Source organism: Bombus pyrosoma, linkage group LG10, assembly GCF_014825855.1.
Source record: "Bombus pyrosoma isolate SC7728 linkage group LG10, ASM1482585v1, whole genome shotgun sequence".
Lineage (NCBI taxonomy): Eukaryota > Metazoa > Arthropoda > Insecta > Hymenoptera > Apidae > Bombus > Bombus pyrosoma.
The window spans coordinates 13,846,894-13,868,242 of NC_057779.1; the positions used below are offsets into that span (position 1 = coordinate 13,846,894).

The 21,349-nt window shown below is 32.5% G+C and overlaps 2 protein-coding genes and 1 long non-coding RNA gene across 17 annotated transcripts in view; 1 reads left to right on the top strand and 2 right to left on the bottom strand.

Annotated features, from left to right (window-relative positions):
- Nucleotides 1–79: 79 nt before the first annotated feature.
- On the bottom strand, nt 80–2,098 carry LOC122572005. Of its 3 annotated transcripts, none has more exons than XR_006318331.1 (3): nt 1,700–2,092; nt 522–786; nt 80–443 (listed from the first exon to the last, which is right to left on the bottom strand). It is a non-coding gene; the product is annotated as an uncharacterized LOC122572005 (long non-coding RNA). The 3 variants fall into 3 exon arrangements; XR_006318333.1 differs by having other exon boundaries at nt 80–476; nt 632–786; nt 1,700–2,089; XR_006318332.1 differs by lacking the exon at nt 522–786 and having other exon boundaries at nt 80–476; nt 1,700–2,098.
- LOC122572003 (zinc finger protein 148-like) lies at nt 827–20,769 on the top strand. Of its 6 annotated transcripts, XR_006318330.1 has the most exons (7): nt 7,740–7,823; nt 11,040–11,282; nt 11,938–12,329; nt 16,343–16,609; nt 16,873–17,262; nt 17,637–18,005; nt 18,127–20,769. XR_006318330.1 is itself a non-coding variant. In XM_043736449.1 (6 exons), exons 2-6 carry the CDS (start codon nt 11,063–11,065, stop codon nt 17,883–17,885), a joined length of 1,518 nt encoding a protein of 505 aa, XP_043592384.1. In that variant the 5' UTR covers nt 829–1,795; nt 11,040–11,062; the 3' UTR covers nt 17,886–20,769. The 6 variants fall into 6 exon arrangements, 5 of the variants coding, with proteins under 5 accessions (XP_043592386.1, XP_043592384.1, XP_043592382.1 ...); XM_043736449.1 differs by lacking the exon at nt 7,740–7,823 and adding an exon at nt 829–1,795 and having other exon boundaries at nt 17,637–20,769; XM_043736447.1 differs by having other exon boundaries at nt 17,637–20,769.
- LOC122572000 (probable G-protein coupled receptor CG31760) overlaps nt 7,691–21,349 on the bottom strand; it is an 84,662-nt gene continuing 71,003 nt past the window's right edge. For 7 of the 8 annotated variants that reach the window (XM_043736444.1, XM_043736442.1, XM_043736441.1 and 4 more), the window contains 3 exons: nt 21,257–21,338; nt 21,062–21,126; nt 7,691–7,829 (listed from right to left, as the gene is read on the bottom strand). The gene's annotated coding sequence lies outside the window, so the exon portion shown is untranslated. The remainder of the gene's footprint in view (nt 7,830–21,061; nt 21,127–21,256; nt 21,339–21,349) is intronic. The other variant, XM_043736439.1, reaches the window with a different exon arrangement.

A 21,349-nucleotide genomic window follows, 5' to 3' on the forward strand; every position in this document is an offset into this window, starting at 1 on the left:
ATTTTTTCGACTATTTAGAAATATAATATTTAAATTTATATTTTATCTAATATTTCAACTATACTGTAAAAGATTTTTATTTTGCAAGAAAAATTTTTAAAAATTTTATTGATCATGTTACAAATTGTGCAATCTATTACATTTTACGTGAACATATGTATATTGTATATTTTATGCATACATTGAGCACGAGTACATATGTATCCATGTCATGATTACGTCAGTACCCATTGCAGTCTGTGCTCATCGTATTGCGATTCTCTTCAACGAGCAGTTTCATGTTCCAAGGTCTTTTATGCGAGTTCAATTTTCGAATCGAATAATGCACTGATAATATTGCCCTCAATGGTGTTGGTGAAAGCGACATTCGTATACTAGGAATTTCCTTTACCTTCCATTTAAAAATCGACTTTCTTGATTCAAAGCCAAATTTCTTTATAATGCTATCGCAATCGTTATCGTACTCTTAAAGATAGCTGAAAGTAGTGTTAGTCGTAAAGTGAGAATGGAACAAATCTTACCTCATATGAAACGAGCAAGAACGCGAAAACGGGAATTCGATTAATATATAAATAAAAATAAATACAACGATGTAACTGAAGTGATGTTAAAAATTTTAATTATCAAGTACATAATTAATCTCCTCTGAACGAGATGCACGGCAATTTCTGATCATGCGATATTTTAGAATTTCACAGAACATTAAAGGTAAAATCTCAAAAGTAGACTGTAGGAGATAAAACATAGGACGATGGAATTTTTCTCGAGAATAAAACAACCTCAAATCTGAAATACGAAGAAAGCATGGTTAGGGCGGTGTAGAGAGGTAGAGGGGAAAGTCCCTTCTCGCGAACGTCCGATCAGGCTGCCGAGAAGCAACCCTCGTACATAGGAGGGTTCAGGGTGGATAAAGCTGCTGGATACGTAGGGGGTAAGGGATTCGCGCGAAGGGAGGGGACCATCGGTGAAGGGCGGGGGAGGAAGATCCATAGCTGTGTTGGTGTGGTATTGCGTGTGCTTTACACGGAACTGGCGAAGCTAGGAGAACGACGAAAGAGAAACAAACGCTTCGACCTAGCACGTTACGCGAAACAAGGATAGAAGTTGAGAACGAGAGAGAAGCTCGTTGAGAAACAAAGAGAAACATATACGATAAAAGTGCGCGTAGAAACGAGACGGAAATGAATGGTACGTGGGAGCAAGGGAGTGAGAGTGCAAGAGAGAAAGACGCGGTCAGGATCGTAGTGTGCGAGAAGAAGAGAGAGGTCTCTCTCCCCATGATGTACGTATACATCCTGGTCCCTTATTCCCTGTACGTGCAAAGGGGGTTTCGAGAGGCTAGCAACGGTGGAGCCACGACAACGAGCTACAACCACGACGGCGAACACGACTACTACGACACCGCGTGGGGGTTGCACGAAGACCCCCTGGTGGGGTTCTGGCTGGCGACCCCACAGTCCCCCGCTGGAAATGATATCAGTCGCGACTCGGTCGAGGGAGCCCCAGCACGTGCCGTGCCCCTCGCAGAGTGAGCTCAATAGCTTGCTCGATTCTTTACTTGGTGTACGTTCTTCGCGTACGCTTTTTTTCGCGGTGCGCGTTTTCGCTCGAAACTGGTTATTTCGGGGAACACGTAAGGGTGTACGGTGGTTGTGGAAAAGGAAAAAGTGAAAATTTGCCACGGTGTATTTTAACCTACCTCCTCTTCTTGGATTGTACTCGTCGATTGATTTCGTTGGTGATATTTTAATCTCACAAGGCTTCCCGTAACTTCATTCCTCTTATACAATCAAAGGTGAGTGAATCCGAAGAAAATGGCCTTTGGTTAGGGTGCATCCGTCTACCTACGTGAAATAATTTTTTACGTTTGTCTTTCGCTCACTCCCGACTATCCCTTGTTTAATTTAAGACACGTTTGGCAAATGGCTGAGCAACGCCAGCTTGTTTAATGATCTGAATCAATTATCGAGTCGAACCGACGATAGAACTTTTACAAGGGTGAAATGACATTGCGAAACTGTCGATTAGATATTTGCGCTGACTCCGATCGGGCTTAAGTCTTCGTACGACATCTGTAGGCTACTCCATTAAAATTGCAGTTTATACCTTTACTCGTACTGTTTATGATAACTCATCGCACATCGGAACGATGCGATGATTCTATTAACTTGTTCCTAATAGCTTCATGAAGCGAATGGTTGTAGCTGATCACATAATTGACTGCGAATGCACTTGTACGACATCTACGATATGTCCTGTTAAAGCTGCAACTCCTTTCCTTCCTTCCTTGTCGTGTCTCGTACTCAAGTCGATAACCTGATCGCACCTTCTCGTTTATAATTTTTTCATGGAATAACGCAGTTTATAGAAAGTAAAAGCATCTTTGTCACAATCAAACGCATAATTCTATCAAATGTGTAAATTCGTTTAATTACTTGTAACAGTAGACTGTTGATGTTTCCATTTTGATGGAACGATAAACCTTCTTTTAATATGTTTCAATATTTTCACATTTAACATATAAAAATCGCCTCGATTCTTTTTAGCAATCTTACTGTTACGATTTGTTATTTCTTTTTCTTTTTTTTCGTATATTGCTCATATCGAGATCAACACGAATACAATTTTTGTTCAGTTTATTCGTTCTTAAGACCAGAAGATTTTTTAATAAAAGGACAGTCTCATCGTATTAATGCCTCTATATCGGTGCACACGTTCTCGAGACGCGACGACAAGGCGCGGGTATTAATAGAGTCGACGTTGGGACGGGGCACACGGTTTAAACCGACTCTTTGCTCTCTTGATCTTCAGCGTTCTAGAGCGCTCTAACCAGCCACGGGAGATCTTATGCATTCTTGGATACCTTAGTCACGGGAATCAGTGACCTCGATACGTAATTTCAAATAAATCATAATGAATAGGCATTACTGAAATGTGCATTATTTACTCTGAATTTTACAAAATCAGGTATTCACGATTGTTTAACTGAATGAAAAGCTCATCATATGCTGCATCATATGTGGATGAAATATAGAATATTAGATAGGTAATTAAGTATCAATTATCACAAGGACGTCTGGAAACAACAGTTAAAGCATATAATAAGTGTATTTAATTTCAATTTTTTCGCTTCAACTTAAGTAAATGATATTTATTGATTCAAAATTTAGAGTTATTCGCATAAAAGCTCTTTTGTTTGATCGAGCCAAAACGCGCTAGATACTAAACGTATCATGTATCATTGGAAGATAGAAAAGAAGAAGAAAAATTGCTTAACAGATTTTCAGCGATAAATGATTTGAATTAAAATATTCTATGTGTACTTTACTGTATTAGTAGACTGAACAAATGTAACGCGAAAAGAATTCAATGCCAGTGAAAATTTCTGCTTCTGTTCGCGCTGTTATTTTGGTAGTCTGTTGAGTGGATAGTTTTGGTATGTTTATTATACTTGTATGAGGATGCAGATAGTGTGTGCGTATATTGAACATAGGTCGCAGTTATTCGAACGTGAATAAAATTTTCCTTTAAATATCGTAGTAATCGTTGTCGTTAGTAATTTTATTTAATAAGCTGTGTTGCGAGTAATTTTACATAAATAACACAACAGAAGATCAGCAAATTATTTTTGTGATTAAGATTCTTTCGTTGTAAAAATGTAAAAATCAGACATAAGGAAACGAAAAAGGAGTACAGGTTTAATCCTTGTAATTACAGTAATTTAAGCCGAAATCTAAGGGAAAAAGTTATACAGTGTTGTATTTTATTTCAACGGTAAATTTCAGGATTAAATTCAAAGTAATGAAATTTTTAAGCAAGGAACATCCGCTTCTGTACGTAAAACATTGTCTCGATAACTTTATCTTCACAATGTGTACCTATAATGATGATTACACACGCCTGATATCAATCGTTCCTTTATCACAGTGTTATAACATCAAATTGTTAACATTGGGCTCTTCGTAACGAAACCTGTTTTAAATTATCCAAGTAGTATATTTACGTAGTTATATAATTTAAAACAATGTCTGCACAATAAAAAAAATCAACATCGGTAAATGAAGAGATTCTTAAAACTGCAATTAGAAAGAGGGAAAAGCTTACCAGTCACGTATTCTAGTACTCGATAAAAAAGCAAATATACCTACTTATAAAACTTATAAAAACACAGGTTGAACTTTGTTGTTAAGTTATCTTCTTCTCCCATTGCGTACACCTGTTCACTACGTAATCGGTGCATATTGTTGAATATGTTTTCCAGTCGTAATACTACGTTAACGTCATTTCGGCTACGAATATTTATCTTGTTCTGTTTACGCATTGATTCTTACCTTATTTAGGTATACATATTGCACTATTGGACTGTTATACCAATATTCGAATATGAAAGTGATTATCTTTGCTTGTAGCATATTTCTTATTTTATATTATCATATATAATTTATAATTATTATATGGTAAAAAAATTGATTTTCAGAAATCAAACATATATCATTAATGTCTCACACTTATATTGAAATTTTTACCGTGTAAGATTGAGATAGATTGATGTGTTTAACAGATGATTAATAGTCTTCGATGTTTATAAACATCGAACGTATTGTTGTATGTTTCTATTCTACAAATGATTTTTCTATTTCTGAAAAATATTAAAATATCTAGACATTAACTTTTGCGATAAAATGGTAATACCAAACAACGTTTAGCTTTCCATTTACATCTATTTTTGAAAAAATGAGAAACTGTACATTAAATTTAGTTTTGTATTAATAAATTAATCTGTACGGTATGTTTAATGATAAACTACGGATTACATTTATTTTATTTTGCATTACATAATTATATAATATTTTTCAAATATTCACACTAGACGAATAGTATGATAAATAGTTACTTCAGTTCAATTATTTCATTGTTAATTGTTTCAATATTTTCAATAATATATCTTTGCCATTTTTCTTCTACAACTATGAAATTGTTATATATATATATATATATATATATATATATATACAATTGATAAAGATGATGGGTACATTTACAAAATACCTTTTGTTCTAAATCATTATACCAAATTGCTTTTATTTTATACATCGGTTTATCATAAGGTTTATGCTATAAGCTAGCATTAAATAAAAAATATTTCTCCATGCTCAGATAGTTATCCCGAAATAAAGCAATTTTTTATTTTTTATTAGAAAGGTGAAAATTACAATCGAATATTGACAACAATTTTTATGATAAAGATATAAAAGATAATCTTCGTCTTACGTAAATTGTAACGAGCACAGAAATTTAATCTACGGGAAAGATATATCGAATTTAATTAATTTTATAATACCTCAGGACCATCTCAAACTCGATTTTGTTAAAATAAGCGATTGGAACGAAAATCCAAATATCTTCAAATGCAATTTCGAACAGCAAATTCTACATTTATCACGTTCTTGTCCCATAATTTCATTACGTTCCAACGTTCCATCGTTTAACTGAAAGATTGAAATTTCAAATTTGTCGTTTCATAAATAGAAGCAGCTGTAATTTGGAGAAATGTCTATGTTTTCGTATCGTTAGTTAACGTATTCTAAATTCTCTACGCGGTCAGAACCAGACGTGTGCTTTTTTCCATGAACAGACGTTTAGATATTTTTCCATGCTGTGATGAACAACGATCTGTGATGACGGCTCCCTTGGTCGCGCAGGGGGCCGTTCTCTCTCCCAATGGTCGACGATTTTTGTGGCCCCCGCGTCTGCTGTGCGGTGACGTAGTTATGTATGTACATGGTTAGAAACGAGAGGAAAAAAGGGTGCATTCGGACGACACACGGCCTAGCCCCTTGCAAATGCGTGACGGGGTCCACCAACGAAATTATGGATCGGGCCTAGGTACCACGCCTGCGCATGACCATCGCTAGATCACTCTGCCCTTCAGCCCACTTTCTACTCCCTTGCCATGTATGAATGTTGAACATGAACACCTAGCCATGCATTCTGCTTATAGATACGTATTTCACTTACTCTTGCTTGCCTTCTTCGTGCTTTCATTCTGTTACATGAAATATAACATTGCATTATACGTTAAACTGGGTATCTTTGTGTCCAATTTGTGATTTCTCTATTTAATATAATTGCATAATTTTCAAGCTAGGTAATTCGATCATTTCCCGTGGTCGTTCTCGTTTTTTCTCCTTGTCTAATCCATATTTTCTCCGTTCTACATAATGCATGAATTTTCTTACTGCAGGTACTGTGTTAAGCGTTATCGTAATTTAGATAAAAATTCTTCGTGTTTTTCGACGACTGTTGCATTAGATTCATTGTATGTACACTTTTTTGAAGATTTGCATACGGTATCCTTTAACTGATTTTTGACGATTATTTTCCAGAATTTTTTGAGTTTTTGAATATTACTCTCAATACCTTTTCTCTTCGGGCCAGACGTCTTTGATTTATTTCATGATCTCGACGTTAAATATTCATTCAAATATTCATTTTGATTTTCTATCTTTGATGATCCACCTTCTATTTTTCTATTCATGTATGTACGTTATACGTACGTCCGTGAAAGTACGTATATTTTAAATCGTCGCTTAAGTTGTATCGGCTAATGACCGTATCACTCCACCCAGGTATTTTCGTATTTCAATTACTTTAATAAGAAAAATAACGAAACAAACTTTTTCCACTTCATTAAACTGAAAGCAAATCTTAATTTGTACAATTCGATTAAATTAATACAATTGCTTTTCTAATTAGCTTTTATACGATTATTTCAATTAAAATAATTTAAATATTACTTTTACTCTTGTATTAATTTTATATTTTAAATTTCTCATAGCTACTGGTTTGTATTTCACGAGAGAAAGATAACTACTTGTGCAACATATATATTCACTACAAGCATTAATGAGCATATTAACAATAATGAAAATATTTGGACAACAAGTTTTGCATTGACTTGAATGTATCGCATTATATTCTAATTACTAGTAAACAAATTAAATTTGTTCTGTAATATAATAGATCGCTTAAATTAGTTAGTAAAAAGTGCAAACTATTTCAATAATTCACTGGACTTATAATTTAAATATTAGCTGTAAATATTTATCAAATCAGATTTTTATTAAATCGTTATATTTATATTATACTTTATATTATAATAAATATATTTTACAGAATTAAGTAACCATTACAATCAAAAAATTGTTTATGATCACCTATTTTTAAGTTAATATTTTATTATGAAATAATATTTACAACAATATTTACAATTGGATAAACAAATTCAATGCATATGATAATAATAATATATAATTTAAGATACAAACTTATCTTCCAAATTATTTTAATGCATAGATGTTTTCATTAGTTATTACACATATTTTGTTTTACGTTCACATTATATGTATAATTAGTATTAAAATTAAATTCATGTCTTCTAATGTATGAAATAAATACATGTGTACAGAAGAGTGCCAAGATGGGCGTCAGAAACCTTTTACGTCATTCTTGTTACTATATAAAACTTTATCAGATTTTATCAGATGCATTTCATTTTTAAAATTCTGTGAATCAATTCGAATTCACACAAAATCAATAAATTTGCTCTTAAATTATTATTTCATAAAATCTATTAAAAAGCCTGTTTCTCTTAAGCCCAGTACATTGCTACTCGAACATTATTCTAAATCGACCATGATAGTGCCAACAAATTATTCTCGGCGTTGATCATTGTAGGTGGACTTCCGATTTCGTAAACTCGTTAACTGCACGAACATTCTGAAGTGGTTAGATGTTTAAACATCAACACTACTTCGTTGCAGGTACACCTATAACATAACAATTATTACGTAAATATTACATTGATAGAAACAATTAAAGTGATTCTGTAAAACATCTTAGTGAAATTAATACATCATGAGAATCATTGCGCGTTTCAAATACGCCGAGATATCTTGCTTCTATTGATTGCTAATTGCGTGTCATTCGGTTTATATTTATACTTTCGTTCTTGGAGGATTTCCGAAGGAGTATTAATATAAAGACAAATAAATATGTGCAGTAGTAGAGTGTAGTCATAGAGAAGAATAGGAGAAAAAATTTATTGGAAATGATGTTTGCAGAGATTATATAATGAAACAGTATGCTAGGAAAAAATTATAATAGCAAATAGATCTTATAATTAATTTGCAAGTTATCTATTCTCTAAAGTAACATGTTACAAGAAAAAGATAAATGTTTACTTTATATTTAGTAATAATCTAGTAATATTTGTATTGCTTTTATATACGACAATGTTTGGGTAATTTAATGTTACACAACAATTCTATATTAATTATTCTATTAGATATAATAAACATTTAGCAAATTATACATTTGTGCAAAAAGTAGTTTCTATCATTAATAATCCTGAAGCAAATTTAAGATTGAATTAAAATTGTATGATTGCACAAGGAAACACAAGCATCTCTTTTTTACACAGGGGTAAAAACTATTATTAATAAATAAATTACTAGATCATTATGACATTTTTTTGATAGTTTTTATTCTATAAATATTGTTTTATCTAATGCATGATTTTTGAAGAATTTGTAGTTTCTCCAGGACAGCGAAACCATTTGGTTTTGCTAGGCGTGCTCTAGATATTGCAATAAAAGCGAAGAATGTTTCTTTCTAATTCAGTCAATTTCCTAATTTATTAAATGTTCAATTACACTGAATGATGTTAGTGATAGACAGATTATGCCATAAATTTGTGCCGCCATACCTTTATCTATCTTAATCTACGAATTTCTTTTATAAATGTAGCACATTTTTCTTAGTTTATTTGTTTGATATTTATGTAAGCAAAGAGCCCTTCGTATAGCGAATACTTCTGCATAGTGAAGCATTATGAGCAGAAATACGTATTTCTCTTTAATGTTTGATGTATGCATTTTAAAAATGTATCGAAAAATGCTGTAAGAAACACTTGTGCACTCTACAAAAAAGAAATCATGCTATTCTTTGTCCATGACATAGGATTTCAATATCTTCAATACTAAAATTTCCTTTAAATGATTAAAGATTCATAAGGTTTGTAACCTTTATTCAGCAAGAAAAGCAGAAATGTTTTCATTAAGGAAATATTCGAAATTTTAAGTATGCTAAAGCCAATAATTTTTGGATATTTAAAAAAATTGAAGAAGTTGTCATTTCTGACAGTACATTTATTATAGTGACAGCATTACAGCGTATGCATCAAGCTACACAAAGATTTTATATATAATTGTATATATTATTAATAAAAAGGTAATCGAGAAAACAATTTGCAATAAGAATATAATAAATTCGCTAAAAAACAAAATAGTACAAAGCCTTAGAATTAGAAGATAATTCAACGTTTTAACAAAATTTCAAGGTGTGCTTGAAATAATTTAAATTTTTATATTTCGATACAATATTTGGCATAGACGCGCACCGGGCGTGGGTCTTAATTCGTGATACAAGTGAAGTCAGGGAGATTCCATGGCTCAAAATAAGACGAAAATCAGGAATAACAAAGTTTGCGTTGGAAGCTTTATTTCTGAGAAAATCGAGTTTGAAAACTTGTCAAATACTTGTGCATTTAATTAATTTCCGATTAGACGATTACGAGTGGACAATTAGCAGAGGGTTATACTACGTGCAAAAATAAGTGAAAAATGTAGAACAACATCTTCTTGTTAGAAACCTCGTTGTCGAGAAAAGTGAAGTTTGAAAATTTGTCTAATACGCGTGGGCTGAGTAAATAATTCTGAATTAAATACACGTATATCCAAATTACTTTTTCCAACACAAATTTTATTTTATATTTTCGAATTATTTTTGCGTGTAGAATAATTTAAAACTGATTTTCTTGAAAACGAAATCCCCAGCGCAATTTTGTTATTCCTAATTTTCATCTTATTTTGAGCCACAGAATGTTCCATAATTTCATTTGTACATGAATTTAGATTCACGTTGTATAGAATATAAATAAATGTTACTTCTGTTTTCATTTCTTAATGTGTCATAAAATAGAATCTCTTGAGATTCTCTTTGTTTTTGTACAGAATGAATATTTGTACAGTAAAATTAATGCTTGATAATTGGATAGAACATGTCTGAATTTGAATGCAAGCGTTGTAAATAAGATTGTAAGAAATGTATGATTCGAAATGTCCTCGATTTATTGTATATACTTGATAAATTCAGTACAGTTGCTTATTACATAAGAAAATTGTATTATTTTGATGTTTCAACAGAAAGAATTTATACATCACATTTGAGCAATAACTGTTAGCCAACATCTGCTTTATCTGTAGACCTAATTTCTTAACTATAGAAGTACTCAAAGCCAAGATTCTTTGCTATTTTGTTTACAGAATTATAAGATATAATAATAATGCTGGAAAGTTTGACACCGCATATCAAATTAATTTGTACAAACGTTGCACAATGAAGAACGATAATTACCCACAACGTGATATTTGTGTGTCTAATTTTTCTTTAAGAATTGGAAATGCAAGTTCAAGAAAAGTGGAATAATATAAATATTCACTCGGGAATTATAGAAAACTGTTAAGAAATTTGTTAATCTCTATTGTTAGATTATTATAAAGGGTAAATATGAAGAAATTTGTTCGCGCGATGTACGGAATATCATATTCGAATTTATAGAAACTTCTTGCACAAATATCATAAAATAACGTGATCGTTACGTTAAATAATAGGTTTCTCCAACTTTGCAATAATTTTGCAAACACTGAGTAGATTGTAATTGGTCTAATTAAAATCGTAATGTGCAGTGCATTTGATAATGTATTTACGATTTATGAAAATTAATGTAATTAACGTTTGCATCATTTCATCCTAGAAATATTCTGGGCAAAATTGTTATGAAATCTGTTTAAAAAATCCTATTTATTTAATTATTATTAATGAACGGCACATTTTGTAGTAGAAAAGAATGCAAAAGTTTCAAAAGGTGATTTATATTTATCTAACGAATAAATGTGTGACTGTGGTATGTTTGGCAGTGAACACTGAACGCGTCATAACAATGGGTGAGAAAACATTCAACCTAACTTGGAACAATCACCTAGCGAACTTGTCTGGATTGTTTGAAGGACTCTATAAGAGTGGTTCCTTAACTGATACAACGTTAGCTTGTCAAGGTGGAATGTTAAGGGCACATAGACTGGTCTTGGCAGCATGCAGTCCTTATTTTGAAAGAGTTTTCAAAGAACACTATGGTGAACAGCCAATTCTTATTTTAAAAGGTAAGCTTAAAAGGTAAAAGTCAGCTTAACAATCGCAATTCTCTAAAATATATGACCTTCTCTTACGTATTGATATCAGTCAATTCACTTTTAACGTAGTAGCGTCGAACAACAAAATTTAATGCTGAATTATAGCGTTATGATTATTCGATTCAATAATGACGAGACTGATCGCTATGATTTCTGATTAAAATTCTATGAAACGTGCAATAATGTTTGTTTTGAAGTATGGTTAAGTATATCAGGGTTGTATTCTTTCATTTCCTTTAACGCTGTAAATAACATAGCGTAACATAGAATAATATTGAACGTTGAAGAAAAATTCAACGCAAAGATTGAACAACAAAACGAAGTAATTGAACAATTCTTGCGTAACGAAGTACTTTGAAAAATATTTCTATCGATATATATAAACGGTTTTCCTAATAAATTGATTTCGTACATAAAATTTAAGATACTGTACAGTGGTTTTACTTCAATCGCGTAAAGTAGACGAAGAAATCGATGTCTAGTAAACAATATATATTCATACTAGATGCGAGTATGTAAATATTGTGTGAGCTTAGCACGACTATAGGTGTGCAAATTTATTTAAATTTATGTAGATGCAGTAGATATTGATGCGGCTTCTACTTATTTACACCGTATTCCGTAGGTGTTGCAGTTGAAGAAATGGAATGTCTTTTGGATTTTATGTACCGTGGTTCGATCGATGTCGCTGAAGAACATTTGCCATCTTTGATTAAAACTGCCACAGATCTAGAGATCCGTGGTCTTTCCGGTGACCAGAGAAATCAAGAAAATAGTCGTAGCCCTTATACGAGAGTGGAAACGCGGATGCAACGGTGTCACATAGAGGCGAGAGTTCATACAACGGAGTACATGAAGGAACCGTCCGTGATTCCATTTTTACCAAAACAGTCTTCCATAGAGTCATTAGAGGATCACATCAAGGTGGAAGAAATTGAGGTGGAAGACGATCCGATGGTGATCGATGGGCACGAGGATACATTCGATGAACCTTTGCGATCGTCGGAAACGCAAATTGTAAGTCCGAATGATATAATTAAAATAATAGAAAAAATATGAAACAGTCAAATTATCGTAGTGCATAAAATGTACGTGCACATATGTAAATTAGTCACGCAAATCTATATATACCTTAATCGAACTATGTTAGTTATTGAAATATATTTTATCACAAGAAACTATTTATACTTATACAAGTATATCGATAAGAAGTTACCTTGAATTCAATCACTATATTAATGTATCTGTAAAAAGAATGTAAAAAACTAGAACATTAACTTACAAATACCGTGAGATAAAATTACACCAGAGATTACAAAACTTTTAATTTTATCAATGCCAAGAAGAAGATAGCGGGACATTATTGATGAGGGTGGGGGAATCGATGCAAACGGGTATCACTTCCAACAATTGCTGTGATGTAAGATTTGTTGCTTACTCTTTTCTCTTTGTCGAATGACCTCGTTAAAATCATCTCAATTGTTTCAAACATTCCCTATTTTATCAGGAATAAGAAATTAAGGCGCCATACAAAAAAAAAAAAAAAAAAAAAAAAAATGGAGGTGACGTCGAAATCTTCGAAAAACCTTCACGTGCAAAAAAATTATTACTGTCATATTACGAGTCTTTCAATACCATAGGACTTTCGTGAACAATATTTTTCCATATCTCTAAAAAGAAAAGAAATATCTACGGTGATTAAAGTTATTGTCCCACCTTGTATTATTTATACATAAGGTGTCTCCGAAATCGTTGCACAAGCGGTGCACTCGGGTTGTGATTCTACATGCAAAAATAAATCGATGAAGAAAGAATAACGTTTTTGCGTTTAAGACCTCGTTTTCGAGGAAAATGAGCTCGAAAATCCGTTAGATGCACGCGTGCCAATTGTAAATTTCCAGGCATTCAACTTGTCTTTCTGCTCGCGTTGGTAATAATTTAATTAGACAAGCAGACTTATACATGCAGCAACGCGTCAACATTTTGAACGCTTGTTACGTCAATAAAATGATTTTTAAAAATTAATACTCTTATCCTTATTTTCGAAACCATCGCAAATACGGAGACCGTAGAAATAAGATAGCAGCAATAATAGAAAGCAAATCATAACATTGTTCATGTTTATAAATGTAAACACGAGCAGAAAGAGAAGTCGGATACCTCGAAGCTTACAATTAGTACACGTACATCTGACGGATCTTCGAACTTATTTTCCTTGGGAACAAAGTCTTGGACAAAGAAATGTTATTCTTTTTTTCTTCGACTCATTTTTGTAGAATCATTCGACCGCTTGTGCTATGATTTCGGAGACACCGTGCATGTATAAATGTAAATGAATTACTATGAGAAAGAGAAAGAAGATTCTTTTTAAATGTTAATGTCAACTAAATGTTGCATTATCCCTGAAACACGTGTAAGATTAATTGCGAATATATTAACAATTGCGCAAACAAAATGCCATTCCATGGCAAGAGATTTTAACGATAGGCGATTTATTATAATTAAAAAGAAATCTGGACAGTACAACTTTCAAATAGAATATATTCTTTATTCTTTGCTCTTTATCAATACATTTCAATGTCATCTAATTAAGATTAAATGGACTACTATCCGTAAAAGGAGAAAAGCCGAAATTTCATTTTACCTGTTCCAATGATTAAAAATAGCGAATGCTATATTCGTTCCACTGACAAATTAATGACATTTATATAAAAACTTCAGAAGCTGTTTATTTTAAATTGTGTACGTTTTTAACATGATTAATCTTGTCGCTATAGGTTTTATATGTGGAACGTTTAATGTATACAAAAGGTTTTAGAAAACATAGATACAAAAATCACTATTAGTTTCTGGATATTCTAAATACAGTGCATTAACCGATAGTCAAGTAACTATTGCGTGCTACCTTAAACTTATCAACCGAATCATTTAAATTTTTTAGTTGTTACCAAGTGACACAAAATAAACGCAGTACTAGCATTATATAGGGTGAGTCATTTAAGTGTTTAAGTTTTTTTTAGCTTGGTGTCGATACTATTTTAAGTACGTAATAAATCGAAAAATGTTTCAAGGATTCTTTATAAAATTACATACTTACTTACTTATATCGAAAAACTATCAATTCAATAATTCAATTAACTTTTATCTTGTAGAATTTGTCGTAGGGAAAACGCAAGCCACTATACTATTTTTTTATTTGTTTTTCTTATATTTCATATGATAAGTTTTACAAGATGAAAGTCAAAACATCTACCAACTAACACTTTTTCCATAAAAATAGGTTAATAATTTTTTACAGAGAATCTCGAGCTGCGTCGACTAATGTATTAAAAAATATACGAGTCCGTTTAAAAAGTCAAAGTTGACCTCTACATGACCTTTACGCGCCTACCTACGGAAGAATTAATAACGTCAAAATATGCCCGCCTTCAAACAATTCAATTTTTACTTGAAACATTTTTCGATATACCTAATTATTAGTATCGAAAATATTTCAACTTAAACTTTTGGGTGATTTACCCTGTGTAATCATAGATAAACACAAGACGCCATTTATTAGCAGAAAACAGAATTTTGTTGTTTTAACGTTGCAGCGTTTATGTACGTTTGTATAGTTATTTCTCAGGTTACAGTGTATTCTTGCACGAAATTTCGAAATAACAGACGTTTCTTTTATGCATGATAAAGTGAGTAGTAACATTAGACACAAACAACTTGTATCAGGAAAACTTTTCCAATTGCAGGTACATAGATAGGATAATATCGAGCGAGATATTATTGTACTTACATGTATTTACTTTTAACCGAGACTGAAACGTTGAAAAATAATTACTATATTAACTGTTTCTAAGAATGTGGAAGATTGAGATCTGTTAGTAATTATATATAAATAGTGATAGTAGCTCATTCGCAGAGGAAAAAGTTTTGCAACCAAAGTTGGATTTATAGATAATAACCGAGCGATAAGCAATGAGGAAACAGGAAATCTTGTAATTTTCAGACTAGTGATATTTCCATGGATATTTGTTAAGACTTTCTTGCGTATTTTAATGAATGCTACACGCGCTTCAAGTTTGAACGCGTCAGCTCTGTATATTTATATGAGGAACTGTCAAGGATTTCTAATGTTAAGAATTAAGAATATTCATGAGTAAGAACAGATTGAGCAATAAATTTCCGTTTTTTTTAAATATAGCATGGTAAGTTCACTAGTTTTATATAAGATCTATTTATATATGTACATAATCGAGCCTATTACCTCTAGCAATTGAGTCAAATATATTATTTATCTGGTCTGTCTAAAATTCTTTGGTTTCTTATCTAAAGAAATCTAGCAGATTTGTTTCTGCATTCTGCTATTTGTTTAATAATTAATTATTCACAGTTGGATTACCAAATACGGGTTAGGTAAAGAAAGGCTCAATACGTATTCTACTAATTTCTTGTATAGATGGTGTCATACTATAATTCTGTTATGTCCTAAAAGAAGTATTTAATTAAAAAAAATATCCTCTCCTAGACGCAAGTGACGGAACCATGTATTATAGGCAACGTTTATCATCGTCATATATCTGATAATTCGATAAGAATTTCTAATAAAATATATATACTGTTAACTTTCTTCCAGAGAGATGAAAGTGTCGCCTTCGAGCACAAATCGACTGTCGCAATACATAGCTTATTGTTCAGATTGAATTTTTCTTTGAAATATGCAGAAACAAATTTCGTCTACCTGAAAAAATTTGTCTTCATTCTTTTAACGATCGACCTACGTGAAATGTATGCCATTTGTTCATAGAAAATCTACAGGCGAATTGAATGCTGTCAGCTAACTTGAAATTTTTGCAATTTCTCCTTTACAATATTCGCTCGTTATAGCTAGCACGAGCAACGCTTTCATAAGATTCTTTGAAATGCATACAGCAGCAGAAAGTGACCTTTACGTTTAACCTAATACATTCACGCTCTTACGAGCGTAGAATACTTATGACTGGCATCTTAATTTTTTGTAATTTCTTTGCATGACATAGAGACGTATGCCACCGCCAATGTACAAGCGAGAGACAAGATTTAAAGGTCAGAAAAGGGTCTCGGTGGGACGTTCAATGAGAAACAATGATGTATTAGAATTTAGATCAAAGGAGCGTATAGCTTCGAAGGAAGAGTCTACGAGGGAGTGCTATGAAGACTCGTCGAACACGGTTAAGTCCGAACCAACTTTTAACAACACATCTGCAGATCCTACGGTACCGGATATACAGATGAACGACGACTTACAAGAACGAGATGAAAGTCTGGTATGAGAAGATGATCACAATTGAAATTGCTTTTATGTTCAAGATCATTGGTATTTGTATTTGGTATTTCGGTATCTGTTAACGTATGATCACGAAATTCATAAGAATTAGGCAGAATTGGCACTACGATTTCGCAAATATGCATTCTGGTAATACATATCAATTTGTTGAACTTAGATCTAATTATTACTACCGTTCTTGTAAGTTAGGAATCGTCTCCATTGCTGGCAATTATTTTCATTACACCGTCATTCTATTTTTAGGAATCGTCAAAGAACATGGATGACAGTCCAAGATTAACTATCAAGAAGAAGGGCGATAATCTTACGAAGAAGTCAGGATTGAACGAAGGAAAAGAAGCCAAACCGATACAGCCCAAGTCTGAAAAAGCGCAACATAAACCTTTCCCTTGCGACCTCTGTACTTTAGCCTTTACGAGAGCTTCTCATTTGGCCAGACACAGAAGAGTTCATACGGGTGAACGACCATTTGCCTGTAGCATTTGTCCCCGAATGTTTGCCAGACAGGACAAATTGAAGCAGCATTTGGACTCGCACTTACAATGGCCAAAAAGGAAGAATAGCTTGTCAAGTTCGAGTTGTCAATCAGCACCGTCGGCGGTGGTTAAAGGGAAAAGGGGTAGACCGAGAAAGGTTAGACGTGTTTACATAATATCGTAATCACGTTGTAATCAATTTCGATTTCTAAATGCTCTCGCAGATGACCTTTATTTCTCTTATTTTCATTTCAACTTTCTTCCTTCCTTTAACATTTGGATTTCTTTTTATCTTAATGTCGAATAATAATTTTTTCTTTTTACAACGAATTCCTTTCCTTAGCCTAAATATTTCAGAGTTCTCTTTATTTACGATAGCATATATTTATTATTTTTTGCATTTTCATCATTTTTCCATCCTTACAGATCCTATTTTCGTGGAAATTCATTCAGAAATATTTTAACCAGCCAGAGTTTAAGCGAATAGGCAACGGTATAAATCCAGATACTAATACTATAAATATGTTGCAGGTAAATTTAGAACAGTCCGCCATGGAAGAAATTCTGAAATTTGGCGAATTCAGTTCTCTACTAAACAAATCCCATTCCGCGAATGCGACGAGCAAAAATGAAGATTTCGCATCCGTTGAAAACGAAAGAAAAATGAAGGAACAGGAAGAGTATATCGCGGAAGAAGGGAACGAAGATAAAGACAAAGATGCTAACAGAGATAAAGACAATTATGGTTGTCAGGTCGAAAACGGTCAAGATATAGTTTAAATAATTTTTTCTCTACTTTCTCCCGTACTTTTACAAAAAGTATTTTTCTATGGGTAAGAAATCATACGGCTACGGAGTGACGGAAATTACCGAGCATTTTCGATCAACGATTCGAAACAGGTACTTTTCTTGATTTCTCTTTATCAAACGTTCACTAGCGTGAGAATAAACATAAAAGCTAGAAATTTATTAGTATACTTTTAGATACTATGATTAGTAATCTTTTTTATTTGATTTCTAGTTCAACAAAATTTTAAGTGCAATAATTCTTGATTCTCGATGTTCGTTCTTCTGCAAAGAAAATTTGCATTCTTTGAACTAGCGAAGTAAATTAGTAAGGTTGTAAATTGGTTACAAGTTATATTTCATATTTATATACATAAGATAAATACGCAACGATATGTATTAGAGACATTTTCACTATATACAACGCTAATTAGAAACTATGGTTTCAAAATGAAACGCTAATGGAATGAAACTGATTGTTGTGAGACTATTGTTACTCTTATACGGGAATTCAACATACTTATTTCGTTTTTATATATTCGTTAATATTACGCTGCTGTGAAAGTAGCTGAGACGATATCGAGATTTACGCAATTCGTATAAATGAAACGTGTACAACACGTTTATTTGAATTACTGGTTGAACGTATAAGAGAATTAGATTATTACACGTATGACGAGTCATTTAAAATTTGTGTGACGGTTAACAGACGAGCATATGAAGATAATTTCTATAAATAGGCATTCAATAAATAGTATATGTAATAAATGTACATTCGACTCAATACTGAGCACATTAAAATATACTTTTTGAAGGGACAACATTTATAACTAACATCAGAAACAACGTGCAGGATCATACGAATGATTTAATTACTAAAATTTACGATTAATTTTTCTCCACAAAAATACGATGTAATTTTGTCATATTAAATTCGAGTACCACGTTTTGTACATCTTACGTGTCCCCCTTGAATCTCGTCGTAGATGCGAATCAACCTTATAACGAATCTTACCAAATAATTTTGCCACAACTTACGTATTTATTTATTAAGGTTCGCGGTATTCTTGTTATAGATTAAATAGAAATTTGTTCGAAAGAGTACCTGAAACACCTATGTTAGATTCGAGACTAACTGATGGTGGACACAGGCCATGTAGGAAAATAATAAACAATCCTTATCTCTCATTTTCCGAGATGGTTGTTTAGGTACTGATAAGTCGAATTCTACGACGATTTACTGTCGTATACACAATATTTCTATCGTAAGATTAGGAGAAGAAATTTATGTTGAAAACTCGACCAAATTACTTAAGCTGCGAGACTGTGGTATGGTTTGCATTGTGAAACTGTTTAACTGATTGAAGCCTAAGTTACAGAATTTGTTCACCTTCTTAGGATACGAGGATAATTATTAATTTAGGGGAATATGTATGTAGATATATATCATCTTATCTATGTATTTTCTGATATGCATAGATCGTTTCGGTATTTCTGATATATTTTTCGGTATTCTACTATATATGTATACGTGCGACATTGATCATTGAAATAATTTTACAACATTTAAAGGGGCCCGACAGAAATTTTATTGAGCTTATATTATTTCGATCATCGCGTTAGCCAAGTTAATATATTTGTATTTTGAACATTTGCCTTTAAATGTAGGCCTAACAATGGTTGGATCTATTTAAATGCCTAAAAAAGAAAAAAAAAAGCTCTTAAATGTTCATCATATTATGAAGAGTAAAGCAACATTTTTTTTTCTTTTTTGTTAAATTTTCGTGCAAATATGAAACGCCGATAAAATTGTCGTTGAAATTAATTCGGAAAGATATATTTCTCTGAATTTATAATTATGAGAAGTAGACAGTTAAATGTACGACAGTGCAAACTACTTACATCTGTGTAGATGAGGCTCAACGATTCTCAGAGCCGAGAAAGAAATGTAGCTTTGAATATTTTGTTATACATGCGATTATAAATACGTCAAGTACAAATGTCCAAATATTAGAATATACGTGTGCGTAAGTGTGCGTGCCTGTCGTACTATAAAAGAAGAAAGAAATACCAGTATGTGTATAGGGTTCAAGAATTATTGGCGAGTGCAATCTCCTTTTTTTGTGTTCAATCGAATACTTGTTAATCCGTTTCTGTTCCTTTCTCCGACCAAAAGTTTAGCTTCTTAAGGAATTCTCGATTGATTAACATTTTTTGTGTTTTTGTTTTCGTAATTTTATAAGTAGATATATAATTGCGCTTACATTCGGTAGTTCTGGATGAAATAATTCGATGCTTAAAATATGGAAGAATATGCGTTTATGTGTAGCGGTACTGTTATTTATCCGCATCGATTTGCCATTTGTTTATCCAATTTTATGTTAGCAAAGTATCATTTCACTCATCTCCTCTCTTCTTATAAATCAATAAGAAATGGCAAATTATCGATTCCATGTTTTAAGCGTAAAATAGATAAAGGAAGAATCAAACAGTTATGAAAATTGAATCGAATTATTTATTTTCATCGATTTCACGAAAGCCGGTTTCGCTCGAGTTCTATCTACGATATAGAACAATGTATCACGTAGCGTACGTGATGCCATCCGAATTGTATCTTCCTCTAATATCAGTTGTTGTTGTTGTACGAATTGTATTTTGTTTCGTTAAATTCTTGTTGCTCGACCTACCAGTGTTACACCTCCTGCATTATAATTTTTATTACGGCGATGTGCAATTATTTCAGCGATATGACTGTTTGGTCTGACGCGGCAAATTACGAGTGTACTTGGTGCAATTACAGCGTCCAGAAGGTCGTACGCGAGTCTTCATATCTTACAGTGTATATTGTGTAGCATGTGTAAATAAATTTTAAAGCCAATATTTATTCCAATTGATATCTTCTCCTTCTAGTTTGTTTTAATTTTTGAAATACTATTAATACTTACTTGTTTTGTCAATTTCTGAAGAGAATTTCTGTTATGGTTTAAAGACACACACACACACACACACACACACACACACACACACACACACACACACACACATATATATATATAATAACAAGTAAGACAGCTGAACCAGTTACAATAGCGAACGATTATCATCAACCTGGCATACTTTTTTCTTTCGTATATCCTACGATTATGTGTTCTAGAACTATTTGTACTCACTTGCAGCTGCATGTTAATATCTTTCATTGTCTCTTTAAATTAGTTTCACATACACATGTGTGTACCTACATGGAAAATACAAATATTTGTAGAGGGCAGAACAGATGAAAGTTAGAACTTTCTTTTTAGCTAAATGCAATATGTTGTAATTTATATTAATTAGTAAGAAATCTTCATATCAAATATGTTACATACTCTGTAATTACGTATGTTGCGATCGACTTGAAACTGAAAACACGTGGAGTTTGTCATGATCCATTGCAGCAAGATCCTCTTACTGTACATAAA